This window comes from Podarcis tiliguerta, assembly GCF_965153285.1.
Source record: "Podarcis tiliguerta genome assembly, chromosome: 2".
NCBI classification, from domain to species: Eukaryota; Metazoa; Chordata; class Lepidosauria; order Squamata; family Lacertidae; genus Podarcis; species Podarcis tiliguerta.
The window spans coordinates 16,274,261-16,296,024 of NC_139535.1; the positions used below are offsets into that span (position 1 = coordinate 16,274,261).

The 21,764-nt window shown below is 44.6% G+C and overlaps 2 protein-coding genes across 2 annotated transcripts in view; one reads left to right on the forward strand and one right to left on the reverse strand.

Moving 5' to 3' along the window:
• Window positions 1-14,998, reverse strand: part of LOC310672939 (uncharacterized protein) — a gene marked incomplete at its 3' end in the record, with an annotated part of 38,510 nt that extends 23,512 nt beyond the window's left edge. Inside the window, exon 1 of the mRNA XM_083430622.1 lies at window positions 14,688-14,998. Coding sequence (XP_083286748.1) covers window positions 14,688-14,787 — 100 coding nt within the window. The 5' untranslated portion in view covers window positions 14,788-14,998. The remainder of the gene's footprint in view (window positions 1-14,687) is intronic.
• Window positions 1,935-8,071, forward strand: LOC310672851 (nurim-like; the record flags this gene model as incomplete). Its single annotated transcript, XM_083430507.1, has 4 exons — window positions 1,935-1,972; window positions 5,387-5,444; window positions 6,740-6,916; window positions 7,763-8,071. The coding sequence occupies 4 exons, from the start codon at window positions 1,935-1,937 to the stop codon at window positions 8,063-8,065; spliced, it is 576 nt and encodes a 191-aa protein (XP_083286633.1). The 3' UTR covers window positions 8,066-8,071.
• Window positions 14,999-21,764: the final 6,766 nt, after the last annotated feature.

Consider the following 21,764-nt stretch of genomic DNA (forward strand, 5'->3'; position numbering starts at 1 on the left):
AAGGGCTCCGTTATGAGCAAAGCTCTTTCCACAGTCAATACATTTAAATGGTTTCTCCCCTGTGTGAGTTCGTTGATGTGTTCTAAGGTTTCCACTTTGACTGAAGCTCTTTCCGCACTCCATGCATTCAAAGGGTTTCTCCCCCGTGTTAGTTCGTTGGTGTATCCTCATTTTCCCACAGTGACTAAAGCACATTGCACATTCCACATTCCCTGAATTTAAATGGCTTCTCTGCCCTTCCCAATGAATTCACAGACAGCTTCGTAGAATCCTGACCATCATCTTCCTCACCTTTTTGGGGCGGGGAGAGAATCCTGTTAGACATCTATGAAAGACAAGAAAGGAACTGAACACACGTCAATTCCCATGTGCACCTTCTCTTATTTTAACACCCTCTCCATTCTCCACTGTCCTCTTATGTTCCAAATTTTTAGGAATGCAGATGAGATAATGGCAAGAGAAACCCATGATCATTCCATTCACACTTAAGAAAGCACCATCATTTTATAATAGACATCTATGGTGTAACTGGCTTATAAGACACATCTGTCTTTTTCTTTTTGAAGTGAGGAAACTGAAGTGTTCTTATGCCACAGGTAACTGTAAAAATATTTTGACATATTAGAACCTAAATAGAGCCTGCTGGAATGGGTAAAGGCCCACCTAGTCCAGCATCCTGTTCTCACAGTAGCCAAGCAGATGCCTGTGGGAAACCAGCAAGCAAGATTTCAGCCCAAGAGCCCTCTGCCCTCCTGGGCTTTCCAGAATCTAGTATTGAGAAGCATTACTGCCTAGGACCATGAGGGCAGAGCACAGAAATCAGCTTAATCCCTTTTTTCAAGATATCCAAGTTGCTGGCCATCACTGTCTCTTGTAGGATATAAGTCCATAGATTAACTATGCTTCTGTTTATTCATCTTCTGCAGCCCATAAAGGCTCATAAATGTATTATGGCTTAAGCTTTTGTGAGCTGCAGTCTGACAATGTGGAATCTTGACTAAGAAAGCTGGTGCCACTATAAACCCGTGAGTGTTTTTGTCGGGTTTTTGTACTTATTTTGTAGTTAAGACTTAATCTGCAAAGGACTGCTTTGAATACATGGGTGGCCCTTGAATGGAGAAGAAGAAAGCACCTTGCTTGCATCTGGATCCCCTGGGAGAGGCGGTGGATCCAGGGATTGTGAATGAACAAGACCTCTGCCTTCCGTGCGGTGGGAGCGGGGTGGGTTAAAAGTGGGGGAGAGACCTCCCCCTCCTGTCCTTTTGGGAAATAGGAGCTTTTGCCGTGAGTAAACAACTTAGATGGCAAGTTCTCAAGAGAAGCACTTTGGAACACTGCTTGCTCATACTATGTGTGTTCTGCGTGTGCATGTGTGTTTTGGACTTAGAAGACACTACACTAGTGGCCAAAATTGTGGAAACTATGGAGAAAGTGTTTTTCTGGGGTTTGATGGCTCATAACACCACCCTTTTATGGAGTAATATCATAAAATTTTATATCAATGGAAAGATACAGTGGTACCTTGTGTTACAGACGCTTCAGGTTATAGACTCTGCTAACCCAGAAATAGTACCTCGGGTTAAGAACCTTGCTTCAGGATGAGAACAGAAATCGTGCTCTGGTGGTGCGGCAACAGCGGGAGGCCCCATTAGCTAAAGTGGTGCTTCAGGTTAAGAACAGTTTCAGGTTAAGAACGGACCTCCGGAACGAATTAAGTTCTTAACCCGAAGTACCACTGTAATTTAAAGTAAAATGTAATACAACAACTTTTAGGAAGGATCACGACATAAATAAGCAGGACATTTGTCAGTGTGTTATGTGATATCAAGTTGGTTGGGGTTTTTTTCCCCTTTCATTTCGTGAATTGCAAAACGTAATAAAATTAAACAAATGGCACAAAGAGTTGACTTGGTGATTACGGGCTTCCGGTCTGGATGGTGGAGGAAATGGTGTCACCTGGGGCATCGTCCGAGTAAGACGGAGCCTTTAGGGGGATTTCAGGCGACCGAGGGGAAGTTTTAGGGCTAAAAAAGAAAAGCCCTCACAAAACTGCAGAAGAATGGGGCTCCAACGGGGTCCAGCTGAGCCCCAGGTCTTCTGTCAAACCGGCTCCCGCAACTGCATCAGCAGCGGGTGGGGGAGGGGAAGACGGTCGAGGTGGGCTGTCGGCTCCAACGCACACATGAATATCCAAAGCCTAAAAGCCGCCCCCTGAAGTGACAGATCTTCTGTTATAAGATAAAATAAAAAGAAGCTTTTGGAGAGGAATTAAAAATATTTGGACTTAAATTTGAATCTCAAAGTGAGAAGTATTAAAAATGGAAGCCGTGCTTCCGCTATTCAGGGGAGAACCCTGCAGAGACGTTTTGTGAATAAGATGAAATGAGATGAATGAGATGAAAGCCCCCCAAAATCTACATTACAGCCTCTGAGTGAAAAGCAAATGTATTTTTAATCCTAAAATTCCTGCTTTGCTGAAAGAACAGGATTTGTAAATAGTTGCCTCTCAGTTTTGACAAGCTCTGCAATTTGAATATCCAACACCTTGGAAATTTTCAACTGGAAAAAATGTTGAAAAAACCCTTTGTTTAAAAACCAGAATCTTTCCTGCTTCTAATTTTAGATCATGATACATGATAGGGAAATTGGACATAGTTTATGTATGCAACAACAGCAACAAGAATTTTATTAGCACAAGTATGGAAAACAGAAAACGCCAACAAAGGAAGCATGGCAAGCCAAGCTTATGGACTACGCGGAACTGGCTAAGCTGACAGAGAGAATACATGAGAGAGACAACATTGATTTCAAAAAAGAGTGGGAACCATTTATAAACTATATAAAAAGACAGTATAAAGATATGGACTCATTGGCAGGTTTTGACAACTATATAAGAAGCAAAATCAGCAGAGTATAGAATTTGTTTAATAAATCAATACGGAAATATGGGGGAAGCCAAAGAGGGAGGAGGGGAGAAATACGGATATAGAAATTGTTCAGTTAAGATTTGTGGAAATTTGTTGTTATAATTTGAAAATTCAATAAAAATAATTTTTTAAAAAATGTGTTGTGCGATTGCTGTCAAGTTGGTTGAGGTTTTTTTCATTTAGTGAGCTTGTAAAACATAATAAAATTAAATAAATGGGGCAAAGAGTTGACTGGTCACCTAGAAAGGGATGTAAAATAGTACTATTAAGTGAACAAGGCTACAGTTATGAAGATAATAGAAGAAAAATTGGCAGAAACTTAACCAAAGGGAACATTTCTAAATTTTGGAAGAGGTATAAGGAGACGCAGTCACTACAAAATCAGACTGGGCTAAAACCATGTTAACTGGACAGCAGAACAATGGGACAGTGTTATTTGGAGTGAGGAGACCAAAATCTCGCTTGGTAGTGATGGCATGAAATACGTGAGGAGAATCGGAGGAGATTTACATCCTATTTACATTGCACCTTCCATGAAACACCCAGTCAGTGCTATGATCTGGGGCTGTATGACAGCACGAGGTGTGGACAAAATTTGTGTCATTAATGGGAAAGTAAATGCCGCCAAATACATAGCCCAGACTTGAACCCAATCAAAAATCTATGGAGCTGACTAAAGAAACTTGTTAGTCAGAAGCAGCCCAGCAATAAAACCCAATTAATAAGGGAAATAATTTAATCTTAGTTTCACATTATTACAGCTGCAGAACTAAAAAGCTTACTTTACTCCATGGAAGGCTAAAGGTTACCCAGCTAAGTATTAACTGACACGGTGAGAATTTTTGTATATCTCTTTTGTTGTATGCGTTTCGTTCTTCTTTATGACTGCTGTTGTAATAAATAATCCTTCATAAAAGTTATTGCATTACATTTTTCATTACATTATATTTCCATTGATATATAATAAGACTTCTGAAGGCAGCCCTGTACAGGGAAGTATTCAATGTTTTCAGTGTTTTTTATTTTGTTGGAAGCCTTTTTATTTTGTTGGAAGAGGAATGCTTTTGCCTGGTGTCTAAAGAGAAGGAAAGAAGGAAGGAAGGAAGGAAGGAAGGAAGGCTGTACATTGAGGTTCACTTCCGAGGGTCTTCTGCCAGTTCCCTCCCTGCAAGAAGCGAAGTTACAGGGAACCTGGCAGAGGGTCTTCTCGCTGGTGGCCCCCTCCCTTCCAATTTCAAATAAATAAACAACTATCTGACTTTTAGAAGACAGCTGGAGGCAGCCCTGTATTGGGAAATTTTTAACGTTTGATGTTTTATTATGGTTTATCTATGTTGTAAGCCGCACAGAGTGGCTAGGGAAGCCCAGCCAGATGGGCAGGTATTTTTTTTATTACTATTATTATTATTATTATTATTATTATTATTATTATTAACCTGCCCAACCATGCCCAAGCCTCTCCCCTTTCCCGCCTCCTTCCCTGCAACTCCCTTTGCACCAGATGGAAGCTTGTCTCTTACCACAACGGAACCCCCTCCCCCCCCCTTCAAGGCCCCATTAAGAGAAACAGCTCCCTTTCCTCCCTTCTCTTCTTCTCCCCGTCCCGGGGCTTCTCATCCTGGACCCCCCACCCCTTGCCAAGCCCCTTCCCTCCTTCCCCGCCGCTGGCTTTGCACTCACCCGAAATCCTGAAGGCGGAGGCAGATGCAGCGACCCTGGGCAGCGGGGGGGGGGGGGGAATGGGAGCCCCCACCTGGGAGGCAGGGAGTGACACTGTTTAATTAGGAGGCTTAATTAGGATGTGCTCTGGTCCATGGGGCCACGAAGAGTCGGACACGACTAAACAACAACAACAATTAGGACGAAGCAGCCCATATTGTAAAGCTTCCGCTGGTGAAGCCGGAAGTCAGGTGACTCTGGCGAGGAGGGAGAAGTTTATCCCCCCCCCCCCCAGCCTCCTTCGTTTCCTTTGATAACTGGGGGAGGAAAACCTTGCAGGACCAGCCAATGGGGAGACGAGGGAGGGAATCTGGGCTTCCAGTATACGGAACATCAGCTACTTTGGACCCCTCCCTCTTGCAAGAACGTATTGTAATCAATAAACTCTTTACTGCCTCACCCATTTGGTTCAGATTGTATTTCAAGGAGGGATCAAGGGTCTCATGACCCACTCTTACAATGCAGGAAGCAGCTTACAGCAAAAAAAGCCTAATAACTCTTCTGGGTAAATGAATAAATTATTTTAATAAATATTTAAATGGAGACCACATTTTACATTCTCACGTTCATGCAAATATGCTTCCACTCCAACATCACTTAGACCCCACTTCCACCGCAGCAAAGTGTTCTTTATACAGAAATCTCCTAAAAAGTCTCTCTATTTACATTATAGGGAGGGACCACTCTCTGTCTGGCTTATTGCACCTTCATAACACCTGTGTCCTGTATTCTCCTCACAGACACACAGAAACAGTGAACAGTGACATGCAGCAGCAGCAGCAGCAAGACACACGCCCTGTAAAAGAATACCTCCCATTTGACCACTCCCATGAATCGGGGGGGGGGGTGAACCATGTACATTAGATGCCTGCCAAATGTACGCTACGGATGTGAAAGCAATATTCTTCACAGGAAATACTGAAAAAAAGTGGAAGGCGGTTTTAATTTGTAAGGAGAGAGGGGAAGTTCTTTGCTTTGCTTTCAGTCCTGACAAATGAAGCGATAAATTTAAAAAGCAACCCCTGTTTTCAGTGCCTTCTTTTTAAAGCAAATATGGTGCCGGTAATCACCATGAAATTGTTACAGTAAGTGTCATACTTTGAACAGTTTGGGGAAAAGAGGTTCCGGTACTGCGTAACCTTGAGTACCCCAGAAAAAAGACCCCTTTTTCTTTTTTAAGAAAAGCACCATAATTGCATGGGGGGTGATTGGGGGGGAAGACAATCAACACTGCCAGTAGTACCTGTATGCAACCATATACACAAGAATTCTGTAGCAATGAATCCACTAGCAAATGGGAGGGGGGTGATGGGTGATAAACAAATCTAAGCAGCATCTCGAGTGCTGAGATCCCATCAAAGGGAAGGGAAATGTGCACATGCCCTACAGCTGTGATAGCATCTCTCTGAACGTCTTGCTTTTTTCATACTATATCCATAGTTCCCTCAACCATTCCTCATAGGGCTTGGTTTCCAGACCCGTGGTCAGTTTAACTCCAACTCCCATTAGCCCCTACTGGCGTGGCCAATGGCCAGGAATGACAGAAGTCATAGCCTAGCATAGTTCAGTGGGATGTGGGCAGGCCTTAGGTTTGCATGCTCATGCGCAACTGTCAGTTTGGAAGCTTCCACTCTTTTTCAGACCAAGGGCCAGATTCCCTCCTGGATCGCCTTCCAGGGGCCACATGCCAGGGCTGGGCAGGGTGAGAGAGGCAAAGGTGGGTTGAACAAGGAGCGCAACTTTTGCCTTTCTACAGGAAGTTATATCTGATACACACACAACAATCCACCCTCTACCAAGCAGGGAGGAGGCATTGTCAAGAGTTGAAAGGTTCATCCCGGCTGGCTAAGGGGCGAAGCAGAGCCATGGATTCAGAGCAGTGAATTCAGAGGACCACAGACCACATGTGCATTTGGCCCCCCAGTATCATAACCCAGTATGGATATGATTTGTATGATTTGGCTAATGCCTGCATGTCCAGCGGATTTTCTACAATGCGATCGCAGTTTTGGAGTCCCAAAATGCAGCCATATGAGACGTGTGCCTGCAGGAGAATCTACTTTTATCTAATGTGCCTTTTCCTTCCCACCTAGCTGCTGATGAGGTACTGGCAGCCTGTGCAGGATGAACCTGTGCTCTGGAATACGAGCAGGGAGCCGTGGGTCACTTGGGTCCCTCTCATCTGCTTCATCCTCCACTTCATTGCTTGGCTGGTCATCTTTAGCATCCTCCTCATCTTTGACTACGCAGAGCTGATGGGGGTCAAACAGGTACCGCGCAGCTTCCCTTTCCCCATCTAGAGAGGCCACCGTCCGATATTTGGCGGCTGAGCTCAGCGAGGCCCAATGACCCAACCAATGAGGGTGATAGAAGACCTTTCCTCCTGTTTTGCAATATTTCTAAAAAGAGAGGTCCCAGGGTTGAAGCAAATTTGGAAGCCATGACCTCTCTCTTGGAAGCTCTTAATGTGCTCTGGCTTTACAGTGATAGCAGTTAGGGGCGTGCATTGGATTTGGATTAATTCTGAGGGATTTATGTATTTTTAAATAATTTTTTGATTTTAAAACTGTAAGTTACAATACAACCACACACATCTACATTTGGAGATTCCTCAGAATCTCTGGACTTCCCCTCCGTGGGTCCTATTATTAAACCTTTTCTACTGCATCTTTTTCCAATAGTCCATATTTTATATAGTACTTGCTACGAGTGTTATTTCAATCCTGCTAAGGTTTTCATCTGTTTACAGTGGTCTCCAAGATAAATTATAAATTCCCTTCATCCTTTCCTAAAGTTATGGTCTTCTTGGTTCCTGAGCATAACGGTCAGTTTTGCCATTTTGGCATAGTCCAGCAGTTTAATTTGCCATTCCTCTCTGGTAGGGACATTCTCTTCTTTCCATCTCTGGAATTCTGAGGGATTTTTGATCAAGGCAGGGACCGCAGAAGCACTTAGTGTTGTCTCAGCAGTCCAGACAACAAAACAAAAACAGATCTCACATTCCCCCTTAGTGAATATGTAGAGGCCCAATGTGTACACAGGTCTAAAATGATGTCTTGTTTCCCCAAAGGATTTGTGTGTCTGCGGTGCAAATGGGTGTTTCTCTCGTTCCGTAGGTTTACTACCACTGCCTGGGCATGGGGGACCCTTTGGCCGTGAAGTCCACAAGTGCCATCCGCCTCTTCTCCCACCTGCGTCACCCCGTGTACCTGGAGTTTCTCCACATCCTGTGGGCCGTTCCCTGCCTGCTCCTCGCATTGCTCTTCACAGCCTACATCACCTGCGCCCACAACCTTGACCAGCAAGACTACTTCTACCTGCGAGCTCAGCTGGACAAGAAGTTCCAGATCTTCTCCCGTGAGGAGGCAGCCTATGGAGATCTGCTGGCTCAGAATGGCCCCTCCGTCCTTAAGAATTGAACCAGTGTGGCCTGAGAGCCTGGTACCTTGCACTCTCCCATGCTAAGCACTGAACGATGCAATGTGCCTTGTATATCCTTTTGCTTTTATGCACTCGGGACTTGAGTGGTCTATAAATGGGACCTAAGAGTTCTGGCTTCCAGCAGGCCTACTTTGCTACAACTCTTAAAACACATATAAGGAGTTCTATATGGTGATCCCAGGTCGAGCCACATGGCCCAGTAGGTTGGAATCCTTGAGGAAAGAGGTGGAACTCCAAAGATGGCAGAATTCAACCCCAAGTTCCTTGGAGGGAAGTCTTTAGAGCAGGGGTGGGGAAAGCCTATGGCCCTCCAGAAGTTGGTGGACTTCAGCTGCCATCTACATCTGGAGGGCTGTGGATGCCCCATACCTGCTGTATAGGCTTAAAGGGATATAAAAGGTAAAGGTAAAGGTACCCCTGCCCGTACGGGCCAGTCTTGCCAGACTCTAGGGTTGTGCGCCCATCTCACTCAAAGAGGCCAAGGGCCAGCGCTGTCCGAAGACACTTCCGGGTCACGTGGCCAGCGTGACATCGCTGCTCTGGCGAGCCAGAGCCGCACACGGAAACGCCGTTTACCTTCCCGCTAGCAAGCTACTTCTGCTTACATTATTTCATCTTAACACTCTTTTAACTAAATGCTCTTATATTCTTATCATTTTTATACCGTATCCTTTAAATTACATCTTATATTTAATAATTTTCATAACATTATTCCTTATCTTTTACTCTCCCTTTTATAGTTGTGTTTACTCAAACCCTGCTAGCGAGTCTATTTCTTTACAATATTCCTGCAAATACAACATAAATGAATCTGTCCTTTTTAAAGTCTCTGTTGTCTTTATCTCTTATGCTTCCTGTACGTTTGGCCATTTCTGCATATTCCATTATTTTGACATGCCAGTCTTCTTTCGTTGTTATCTTGTCATCTTTCCAGTTTTAAGCTAGTAGAATCCTGGCTGCCCTTGTGGCATACATAAATAAGTTCTTCAACTCTTTGGGTAAACATTGCCCTGTGATACCTAATAAGAAAGCTTCTGGTTTTTTAGCAAGTTATTTTAAACATTTTTTTCCATCTCATTATACATCATTTCCCCTTAATTTTTTATTACAATTCTACCACATGTGGTAAAACTTTCCTTCTTTCTCTCTACACTTCCAACATATATTAGAACGTGATCTATACATTTTAACCATTTTCATATAATTCTCTTTCAAATTTATACAATCCGTAATTTTTAGGTCCACCTTTAGTTTGCCCAGTCTTTCATTTGTATATTATGTCCATTTTGTGCCCAATTTTTGTGATCTTTGAATCAAGTACATTTACAGGCAAAAGCGGGCTGGGAGGGGCAGGGGTTGATTCTAGGATTAACTCTCCTGGGTCTACCTAGCAATGGTTGATCTTTGCCTTCATTTGTAACTCAACGCCTTGAACACCCACTAGCATTTCTTTTTAAATGCTGATAATGCTTTTAATGTAGCTTTTCTATAATAATTTCTGTACCCCCTTGCTAACCAAGTATTTTTATACATATGAAAAGCAAATCTTGGATTGAGAAGATAATGGTTTGTAAAGTAAAAAAACGGGTGTGTGTTTTTAAAAGAAGTTTGGTTTGTCTCTGTTCTGAAATTTGGTTTTAAAGTAAAGTGTGTCAATATATTTGGGTTTGTTTATAAAGCAGAAGTGACCAGCTGCTCCTGGAAGCTAAAAATGAGCTCTGAATCAACAAAAGTTTTACCTATAATTATTCATAATGAAAAGTTGTAAGAAACGTGAGATTTTCCACCCTTGAGTTTTTGAACTACAACTCCCATCAATCTTGGCCATACAGGCTGAGCCTTATGGGAGTTGTTCCCCAACATCTGAACAACCCCATGTTGGATATCCCTGCTCTATACTTTATTGTTATTTATTTCATTTCTATACCGCTTTATATTTTTAAGAAAAACCTCAAAGCGGCTTACAGCATATTAAATCAATAAAACATAAATAAACCAATTTGAAAAGAGTGAAATACAGTGGTGCCTCGGGTTAAGAACTTAATTGGTTCTGGAGGTCCATTCTTAACCTGAAACTGTTCTTAACTTGAGGTACCACTTTAGCTAATGGGGCCTCCCGCTGCTGCCGTGCAATTTCCGTTCTCATCCTGAGGTAAAGTTCTCAACCTGAGGTACTACCTCCGGGTTAGTGGAGTTTGTAACCTGAAGTGTTTGTCACCCGAGGTGTTTTTATCCCAACTTACTACTGTATAGAGTATGCATTCAAAGCAACATAACAGAAAACTAAAATATTATCTTAAAAGATTTCAAAGTAAAACATTACAAAGGAGGTCAACTACAGAACACATATTTAACATAGTAGGGCTGGGTGAGTCTGGGCCCCGCCCCCAGGGCCAGGTGGGAAAGGCCTTGCAGGGAGTGGCCTTCACGCCTCTCAGCCGGGCGATGTTCCTCCGGCCTCATGAGGATCCTCTCTAATGGGACCCAAGTGTGTTTAAGGTTGCAATTAACTTAATCTTCCCTAGAGCTGCTTTTAGCAGAAGCATGTGCCACTTCCACTGCCCAGCTTCAAAGTCAGAGTAGCAATCCAGGGACACTTTTTTTTAAAAAAAAAGAGAAAAAAAGTTATTTTTAAAACGCTATTTTTAAAGAAAAATTAAGAAGTTATCTCTTCTGTCGCACGACCTTCCTCTGGGCCCTGGCCTGTTCTCTTGGAGTGCTAGCCGCCGTGGAGTAGGCTCAAGTCGGGCCTGGGTTCGGTCACGTGTCCTTGCCCTCCCAGTGCTCTCCTCCCTCTGCTCCTCAGCGGCAGCAGTGGCATGGCAAGGTCGGGGCTTCCCTCTTTTTCTCCTTCTCTCTCTTCCTTCTCCTTCTTCTCCCTGCCTTGTCTCCAGGGTTTTCCTGGCCCCGGAGCGCTGCTGGGCAGTTGGCAAGGTGCTCTCGCTCCTGTCTTGATTTGGGTCATGAGGGGGGGTCATTGGTTCCCCCAGTTCCTCCTCAGCAGTGGAAGCGTCAGCGGCAGTCTCAGCACCCTGGAGCCAGCCTGGTAGCGCAGTTGACTCTGGCTGGCTTCAGGAGCTGCTGCTGCTGCGTGGCACCCGCCATTTTGCCTCGCCAGAAGTCCCCATATGCTGTGTCTTGTGCCGTTGAAACAATCATGCAACATTCATTCCCTCCTAATAAATCTACACCACTTAAAATACAAACCCGGGGACATGAAATGATATCCAGGGACATTCCAGGGACATATTTTGGCCGTGGACAGATTTGTAAATCCGGGGACTTTCCCCGGGAAACGGCGACGTCTGGTAACCATAGTTCAAGGTTGCAATTAACTTAATCTTCCCTACTCCAGACCTGCTTTTAGCAGAAGCATGTACCAGCTTCAAAGTCAGAGTAGCAACCACATGTATCCTATCAGTACGCTTGGCTCCTTCTCTTCGGCGTTGCTGAGGCTCTCCTCCTCCCGCCCCCTCTCATGAAACAACAGCCTCCTTTTAAGCACCCCGACAGGTATTGACATGCCCCCCACCATTGCTCTCGTGGCACATGTATGATACAGGCGCTTCGCTCTAATGCCTCCTGAAGCATCTTACGCTCTGAGACAAAGGGACGCTCTCCTGCTAAAAGCACACACGCCGATTACAGGCGTGTACTCAGGAGAAACAAGAACCAGCCTTGCGCAGAAAAAGAAGCATCCCTTGTAAATCTCAACCTTTATTCCCCCCCCCCCCCGGCCTAGACCCAGGCCCACGCTGTCTCCCCTAAAGCAAAATCTAAGCGCAGTCTCCAGGGATTGTGCTGAGGAGAGCTGCACTGAGGCAAAATGGTGGGAGCCTCCCAATCCCCCTTAATCTTCCCAGGAGCAGGACTGTATAGATTTGGAACAGTGGTTTGCAGAGGAACATAGTTCAGAAGGCAGAAGCTGGGAAATACTGGATGGGGAACAGCTTGAAGAAAAAACACTGGGGGAGAGAGAGGTAACTGATTCACTGTCTCTGGAAAGCATCCCTCCGCTTTCCCCAAGGTCAGGGAGAGCTGCGAAAGTGGTAGGACAGAAAGCACAGAGGGTGCGAGCCCAGGTTACAAGATGCAGAAGTGACATGGGTGACTAGCGATGTGAGGGGGTGGACTTCTTCATTGGGAGCACCGCCATTCCTAGAAGACAGGTTCTTTGTTCTCTCGCTGGAATCATTAAATTTTCTAACAGGTAAGAAGACTCCTTTTCCTTTGTTCTGCTTATCTACGGCCAAGGGGGGAAGGAAACCAGTTCCCTGAAGCCTGACAGATGCTGATCCACAAGACAAGGGCAGCACATCATTTTGGCAGTGAAGGGCGGAGGTCAAAACTCAACAGATTCATCACACACCTTGAGCATTCCAGATTCACACTCTCCCCGTTTATCTAGCAACAACTTGCAACTTCTTTTGTGTGAATTCGCTCATGAATATTAAGGTCTCCACACAGTCTGAAGCTCTTTCCACACTCCATACATTTAAATGGTTTCCGCCCTGTATGAGTTTTTTGATGTTTTCTAAGTGTTCCATTGTCACTGAATATGTAAATGGTTTCTCCCCCGTGTGAGTTTGTTGATGTCTTCTAAGTGTTCCACATTCACTGAAGTTCTTTCCACATTCAATGCAATTAAATGGTTTCTCCCCTGTGTGAGTTCGTTCATGTATTCTAAGGGCTCCCTTTTGACTGAAGCCCTTTCCACATTCAATACATTTAAAAGGTTTCTGCCCTGTATAAGTTCGTTGATGTATTCTAAGTGTTCCACTTTCACAGAAGCTCTTTCCACATTCAGTACATTTAAAAGGTTTCTCCCCCGTGTGAGTTCGTTGATGTCTTCTAAGGTCTGCACTACGACTGAAGTTCTTTCCACATTCAATGCATTTAAATGGTTTCTCTCCTGTGTGAGTTCGTTGATGTAGTCTAAGGTATCTACTTTCACTAAAGGTCTTTCCACATTCAATACATGCAAATGGTTTCTCCCCCGTGTGAGCTCGTTGATGTATTCTAAGGTTTCTGCTTTCATTGAAGCCCTTTCCACATTCAATACATTCAAATGGTTTCTCCCCCGTGTTAGTTCGTTGATGTATTCTAAGGTTTCTACTTTCACTGAAGCTCTTTCCACAGAAAATACATTTAAACGGTTTCTCGCCTGTGTGAGTTCGTTGATGTCTCCTAAGTGCTCCATTCTCACTGAAGCTCTTTCCACATTCAATGCATTTAAATGGCTTCTCCCCCATGTGAGTTCGTTGATGTATTCCAAGTGTTCGGCTACAACTGTAGCTCTTTCCACACTCCATGTATTCAAATGGTTTCTCTCCTGTGTGAATTTGTTGGTGTATCCTCATTCTTCCACAGTGACTAAAGCACATTCCACATTCCCTGCATTTAAATTGTTTCTTTGTTCTTCCCAATGAATTCACAGATGGCTCCATAGAATTCTGACCATCCTCTTCCTCACCTATTTGGGAGTCGGGGGGGGGGAGGAGAGAATACTGTTAGAGTTTTACGAAAGACAAGAAAGAAACTGAACACACGCCAATTCCCTTGTGCACTTTCTCTTATTTTCACGCGTTCTCCATTCTCCACTGTCCTCTCCATGTTCCAAACTTTTAGGAATGCAGATGGGACAATGGCAAGAGAAACCCATGATCACTCCATTCACACTTAAGAGAGCACCATCATTTTATAGTAGAGATCTACGGTGGAACTGGCCTATAAGACACATCTGTCTTTTTCTTTTTCAAGTGAGGAAATGATCTCAGGCTCCAATAGCAGTCTCTCCTACGAGTAAGAAGTAAAACGGAAGTGCTCTTATGCCACATGTAACTGTAAAAATATTGCAATATATTAGAACCTAAACAGAGCCTGCTGCATTGGGTAAAGGCCCACCTAGTCCAGCATCCTGTTTTCAAAGTGGCCAAGCAGATGCTTGGGGGAAACCAGCAAGCAAGATTTCAGCCCAAGAGCCCTCTGCCCTCCTGTGCTTTCCAGAAATTAGTATTAAGAAGCATTATTGCCTAGGACCACGAGGGCAGAGCACAGACACCAGCCTAATCCTTTCCCCCCAAGATATCCAAGTTGCTGGCCGTCACTGTTTCCAGTAGGATAGAAGTCCATAGATTAACTATGCTTCTGTTTATTCATCTTTGGAGTCCTTAAAGGCTCATAAATGTATTATGAGCTAAGCCCATGAGTCTCTTTGTTGGTTTTGTACACTTAATTTGAAATTTGTACCAAGGTTGTACCACTGTAGCTCCATGTAAGCTTATGGAGGGACAGAATTACAGGCGCTCTATGAATTATTATCCCACTCACCCACTCTCACACACAACCCCTGTTTGTAAGACTGGCAAGTTCACACAATTTGCTTATAATACTGGCCACCCTTGGTTTTCATGTGCCCAATCCTATGTGCAGAGCCTCCAGCCAAAAACAAAGAGCTGCTTTGAAAAAAGCCTCACCCTTTTCTTCCTTCCTTCCTTCCTTCCTTCCCCTTCCTGCCTTTGGTCTCCTCTCCATCTCTTCCTCTTTCTCCCTCCACCATCCAGCCATCCATGTCCCCATCTCCTCTCCCCTGGAACTCACCAGATTTCTCCGAGGGTCCCGGGAGGGGATGATCAGAGGTCGTAGGGAGGGATGCAGGAGACAGCTTGAGCAGGTCAGCTGTCCATCTTCCTCCGTCCATCCTGACCAGGCTTGGACGTTCAACTTCTTGAGGAGCACAGAAGCCAAGGCACGTTGTAGCTTCCTGGAAGGAAGGAAGAAGCAAATGGAGTCTCAGAGCTCCTGCAGGGATTTTGCCCAACACATTCTGTTGCCCCTGTAGAAGCCCCTAATGGGCACCCGCTTCCCAAGAGCCTCCACCCGTTTTCAAACACCTTTGGCAATTCCTTCCATCTGCCTGTCCCGTCTCCCTTCCCAAGGCTGGCATGGTATGGGCAGTAGTGGCCTTGTGGCAGTTGCCCAAAGGGCCACAAGAAATGTGATAATGTTTACCCCTTTAAATCCTTGAGTGTGCTTCTAATACAGAAGTTATGGTAGTCTGTGCTTTATGAAACTGATTATTTTGCAAGTTGCCGCCCCTCAATAGGGGCAAAAATACAGCTAATAGGAGAATCACAAAGATACAGTTGAAAGGTAGAACATGAGTTGCTATGTGATGCAAATGGCTGCATGTAACACAGGTTCCCAACATGCACACCAACACAACGTAACAGAACGTGGTAGGCATCAGAACATATTCAGCAGAAATTGCCAGTGCTTGTTGTGCGTGTGTATTATAATAAAATGAGGTAATGATGAATATGAGGAACGTGGAACTCCAAAGGGACTTTTTAAAGGGGGGGGTACATAACAAAAATTTAAATTCTTTTGGCAACAATAAACATTAAAACAAGGAACTGCTGAGCAAAAACAGAAACAGGAGCATGTGCAGAAGTGATTGCGGAGAGGGGCAGGGCCTTCAAAGGTCCCATAATCGACCCAAAACAACACAGAAGTCTACCTGTCGATTGCAATGATGTATATGATTGGTGGAAACTGAAATTCTTTGTTTGACATGACATATATAAATACCACTGCCTGGAACACCAGACAGGGTTGCAGTTTTGTGAAACGATCCAACTGTAACCTATTGCTTTGCAATCAACACAACTCCTATCTCCTCTCGTTTCTAAGTTTTATTGGCGTAAACTCAGCAGATAAGCCATTTTCTCGCTTACGACAGCCTGAGAGTAAATCCCGTGGAATATAAGGACTGCTCTGAATACATGGGTGGCCCTTGCATGGAGAAGGAAGCTCCTTCCTTGCATCTGGACCCCCTGGGAGAGGCGGTGGGTCCACCCACTGCTTCCTCTGCCCTCACTGCCTCCTCCTCTGTCCTCCTGCCCTGCAAATCCCCCCTGCTCAGGGGAGAGAGGCAGAAAGAGCCTTCAAACCCATCTGTTTCCTCCTCCTCCTCCTCCTCCGCTGCCTTTTCTTGCAGCAGCCCAGTGAGAGGGGAAGGAGCCGCAGCGCCTGGTTCACTTCAGATACACACGAGGTTTACTGATGTTGTGAATGAACAAGACCTCTGCCTTCCATGCGGTGGGAGTGGGGGGCTTAAAAGTGGGGGAGAGACCTCCCCCTCCTGTCCATTTGGGAAACTGGAGCCTTTGCCATTAGTAAACAACTTAGACGGCAAGTTCACAAGAGAAGCACTTTGGAGCACTGCTTGCTTGCTCATGCTATGTGTGTTTGCACCTCGAGGACAACAGACATATTTAAACCACGTGATTTCTTAAATTGGTAATTTCTTTAAAATCGAAGGCAATTTCTACAAAAGACTTCAATGTTTGGTTTCTTTGGGTGTTTTTTATTTTGTTGGAAGCTGCTCAGAGTGGCTGGGGAAACCCAGACAATGGGCGGGGTATTATTATTATTATTATTATTTTATTGCGAGCCTTGCCAGCAATGCCCAACCCTCTCCCCTTTCCCGCCTCCTTCCCTGCAACTCCCTTTGCACCAGATCTGGGCAGGAGGAAGCTTCTCTCTTTCCACAACGGAACACTCCCCCCCAATCCACCTTCAAGGCCCCATTAAGAAGGCAAGAAGGAAAGTACTGTAATTTAGATCATATTTGTGTACTGTTTTTATACACAGTACACAATGAATCATGATAAAATTATACAGTTGAATGGGTATTGGGTAGATGCATTAATACAATTAGTTCTGTAAATTAATTTTTTATGTACAGGTGTGTATAGTATTGGTATTATTTATAAATGTGACATATTACTAGAAATACTGTCTTTTACACTCACTAAGTGTAACAGGGTACCAAGGTTTGCTGTCCCAATGAAGAATGTGGACTATTATGGTAATATTGATACTTATATAAAAAAATGCATTGTATTAACTACAATTGCATTGTACAGTTTATAACAGTTAATTTCATGTTAATAATGCTATTTATAATTAGTAGTAGTTTGCATCATATATTTACACCTATTATTATAGCAAGTTTCTAGGACTAGATTAGGTGTCTTTGTAAACTGTGTTTCTAAAGGAACTTTTGTTATTGCCAAATGCCAATGTGTTTGCATTATTAAGTTTGTTATGAATAACAAAATCATTTTAAGTTAATAATAATAATAATAATAATAATAATAATAATAAATTTTATTTATATCCCGCCCTCCCCAGCCGAAGCCGGGCTCAGGGCGGCTAACAACACCAAAACAATGCAACATTATAAAAACATTATAAAAATTAATTAAAATCAAATTCAAAATTGATGGCAACCATAAACTGAAGTTTTGTAAAGATTGCCAAAGGAGGGAGTCAGGCTGCACCCTGACCAAAGGCCTGTTAAGCTTCATAATTATTTCACTATTAATATAATTCGTAACTGTATTTCAGTTCAACCATTACTTTGAGAAAATACATACTCTGTTATGTGCAAATGGTTTTAGATACCTATTAGGTAGATAAATTACCATGCAGCCTACATTCAACACAAAAAACAGCAACAATTTGCTGTTGACCAAGGGTAGCTGGGCATATAAAGGGCCCCATGACCTCCAGTAGTTTAGGGCCTCATCAAACCTCAATCTGGCCCTGCCCCCACTACTTTATGCAAGGAGTTCAAGAAACAAAGAGCTGCTTTGGAGAAGGCCTCAGCCCTTCCTTCTTCCTGCCAGGACCCCCCTGCCTTTGTTTTCCTCGCCATCTTTTCCTCCTTCTCCCTCTGCCATCCAGCAATCCATGTCCCCATCTCCTCTACAAAACGGAAGACTTGGATGTTTCTGGTGTTTCTTATTTTGTTGGAAGCCGCCCAGAGTGGCTGAGGAAATCCAGAAAATGAGGGGGGGGGGGTTTATAAATGTCATTTATTTGTTTATATAATTATTACTATGGCGAGGCTGGTCTGCAATGCCCAACCGTCTCCCCTTTCCCGCCTCCTTCCCTGCAACTCCCTTTGCACCAGATGGAAGATTCTCTCTTTCCACAGCGGAACCCCCCCCCCCTTCAAGGCCCCATTAAGAGAAACAGCTCCCTTTCCTCCCTTCTCTTCTTCTCCCCGTCCCGGGGCTTCTCATCCTGGACCCCCACCCCTTGCCAAGCCCCTTCCCTCCTTCCACGCCGCTGGCTTTGCACTCACTCGAAATCCTGGCGATGGCGGCGACCCTGGGCAGCGGGGCGGGAATGGGAGCCCCCGCCTGGGAGGCAGGATATCTGCGGGAATAATTGTCAGGGGAAAGCCTTGCAGCACCCAGCCAATGGGGAGAGGAGGGAGGGAACCTGGGCTTCGAGTATAGGGAACAGATGCTCCTTGCTTTAAGGGTTAAAGCCAGAGAGTGCAAGCTGCTAGAGGGAGGTTGCACCTGGATACTGACTTGGGAAAGGGGGCGCGGCTTAAGCAGAACAGCTGACCCACCCCCTCTGCCGTCATGCACTGTCTTTGTCCTGCAAGGAATCCGGTGACTGCAAAGCGACTCGGGGTGCAGCAAGCTTGGGGGGGGGGTGTGCAATGCAATGCAATACCCATGGAATTGGAGTTGGGTGTGGAAAGAGAGCAGGCAGGGAAGCGGTGGGTCAACTGTGGGGGTATTGCAGCTGATTCATCCTAGTTGCAAATAAGAAACAGGGGCCTCTCCCTCTCCTCTCTCTCTCTCTCTCTCTCACACACACACACAGACACACACAAACACACAGAGAGAAAAATGTTCGTCTGCATGCACACACAGATCACACGAAGAGCCCTGTAGTTTGATCAAGCCCATCTAGTCCCGCACCCTGTTAGAATCGTAGAATCGTTGAGATGGAAGGGGACCCTGAGGGTCATCTAGTCCAACCACCTGCAATGCAGGAATCTCAGCACTGCCTCCTCATGGTGGCCAAGCCTGCAAGGAGGATGGGAGCCCAAGAGCATCTCTCCCCTCCGGCGGCTTCCGGGAACTGCTATCAATTAAGCATAATAATATTAATATTAAAACAACCTTATTTATACCTGCTCATCTGGCTGGGTTTCCCCAGCCACCAGGGCAGCTCCCAACAGAATTTTTTTAAAAAAACCAATGAAACATCAAACTTCAACCGGCTCCCATGCAGCCATTCAGCCACAGCTTCCAAGCATCTGGTCAGTGTGTCCGGGGCCAAGTCTTGAGGCTCCGTCGCGAGTATGCGGTCTGAGGTCCCGCTTCATTTTCCGGAGCTCCTTGGCAAACCAGGGGGCCCAGTTTCGGCGGGGTGGCAGAGGGCGCTTAGGTGCGATCTCATTGATGGCCACCAAGAGCCGGTTATTCCAGTTCTTGACAAACTCATGCAGGGAGACGGCTTCTTACTTCTGTGTGAAATGTTTTCCCCTGATGTTTTCCACACCCTTGGCACATTAACATCATGTGCAAACCAGGTAAGTGTAAAGAGTGCCGTTTCAACCCAAACGTGGTGAATATTTTATACAGGAATCAGTTGGGGCAGCAGACATGCAACCGCACCCCTCTAGACCTCACTTAGCACCAGAGATGAGAGTGGCAACCAAGATTTACAAAGCTGAGGCATCTCTGTCCTTCAAGGACACTAGTCATACCAGGAGTTAAATGTGCTTCACGTTGAGCGTTTTCAGGTTACGCTCCGCGGCAACCTGGAAGTAATGTAGCGTGCTACTTCCGGGTTTCACCTCTTGCGCATGCACAGACGCTCAAAATGACGTCACGTGCATGCACGGAAGCAGCGAATTGTGACCTGCAGGCTCAGGTTCCGTTTGATTCAGGATGCAAATGGGGCTCCGGAACGGATCCCATTCGCATCCAGAGGTACCACTGTAAACCACTTTAAACAGTCATGGCTTCCCCCAAAGAATTCTGGGAGCTGTAGTTTGTTAAGGTTGCTTGGAGCTGTTAGGTATGGTTGCCATATTTTGAAGAGCAAAAAAGAATCCTTATGAGGACTCTCATTTTAAATATCTCTACCATATGTAGGCTATAGAAACTATAGAAGCTATATTGCCCGGGGGGTGGGGAAGAGAAGAGGCAATCAAGTCTTAAACCATGGCAACCCTTAAAACCCTTATTTCCCTCAGAGTTACAATTCACCAAGTTCTCTGTGACAAGGAATAGACAGTGAAGCCACTCTACATATTATCTCTCTGGGAGGGGAACAGGGAGTCTCCTCTCAGCAAACTACAGCTCCCAGAATGCTTTGGGGGAAGCCATGACTGACTGAAGGGGTAGTAGAGGGATTTAAATGTGGCGTGGATGTGGCCCTTGAGGGAGAAGGCAAGCAATCAGGAGGAAAGTGGGAACACAATGGAGCCCACGGGGGCCATTTTGCTCAGCAGCCTCCAGTGCCATTGTGTTCCTCCCAGGGAAACACAGCACCCGTCCCCACTGCCTGCCTTCTGAGATGTGGCAGCATTGTAGGGCAAGGCTGTTTGAAGGGAAGGTGGGAAAATGCATTTCTGCCACATAGCAGCCTGGATGATTTGTGGAGTGGGCTGTGAGTTTTCTCCCTTTTCTCTTCAGCGGTGTCTCCCAAATACATTTCTGTTCCAAGCAATCAGAATTCATTGCCCGTCCTCTGGAAGACAAGGCCTTGAGAAAGATTCTTGCCAAGATGGCGGTCTGGCAGTGCATCACCTGCCACTCAGACCCATATATAACTCCATGGGGTTAACTCGCCCCCGCCCATCAGAATTAATGAGAAAAAAATCATGATGATTTATGTGATCTTTGAATCAAGTCTACTTACAGGCAAAAGCGGGCTAGGGGGGCAGGGGTTGATTCTAGGATTAAGTCTCCTGGGTCTACCTAGCAATGGTTGATCTTTGCCTTAATTTGTAACTCAATGCCTTGAACATCCCACTGGCATTTCTTTTTAAATGCTGATAATGTTTTATTGCAGGTTTTTTATTATTATTTCGGTAGCTCATTGTTAACAAAGTATTTTTATACATATGAAGAGCAGATCTTGGATTGACAAAATTATGGTTTGTAAAGTAAAAAGATTTTAAAAAAAGGTTTTGTTTATCTCTGTTCTGAAATCCGCTTTTAAAGTAAAGTGTGTCAATATATTTGGGTTTGTTTATAAAGGAGAAGTGACTAGCTGTTCCTGGAAGCCCAAAAATGAGCTCTATATTAACAAAAGTTTTACCTATAATTATTCATAATGAAAAGTTCTAAGAAACGTGAGATTTTCTACCCTTGAGCTTTTGAACTACAACCCCCCATCAACCTTGGCCATACAGGCTGAGGCTTATGGGCGTTGTTGCCCAACATCTGAGCAACCCCATGTTGGATATCCCTGCTCTATACTTTTTTCATTTAATTTCTATTCCACTTTATATTTTCAAGAAAAATCTCAAAGTGGTTCACAGCATATTAAATCAATAAAACCAGAATAAAACAATCTGAAAAATGTCAAATATAGAATATACAGTCAAAGCAACATAACTGAAAACTAAAATATTATCTTAAAGATTTCAAAATAAAACATTACAAAGGTCGATTACAGAATTCATATTTAACATAGTAGAGCTATGAGAGAATACATATTTAACAGAGTAGGGCTGGGTGAGTCTGGTTCCCACCCCTTTGGCCAGGTGGAAAAGACCTTGCAGGGAGTGGTGGACTTTACACCTCACAGCCGGGTGATGTTCCTCCGGCCTCATGAGCAGCCTCTTTA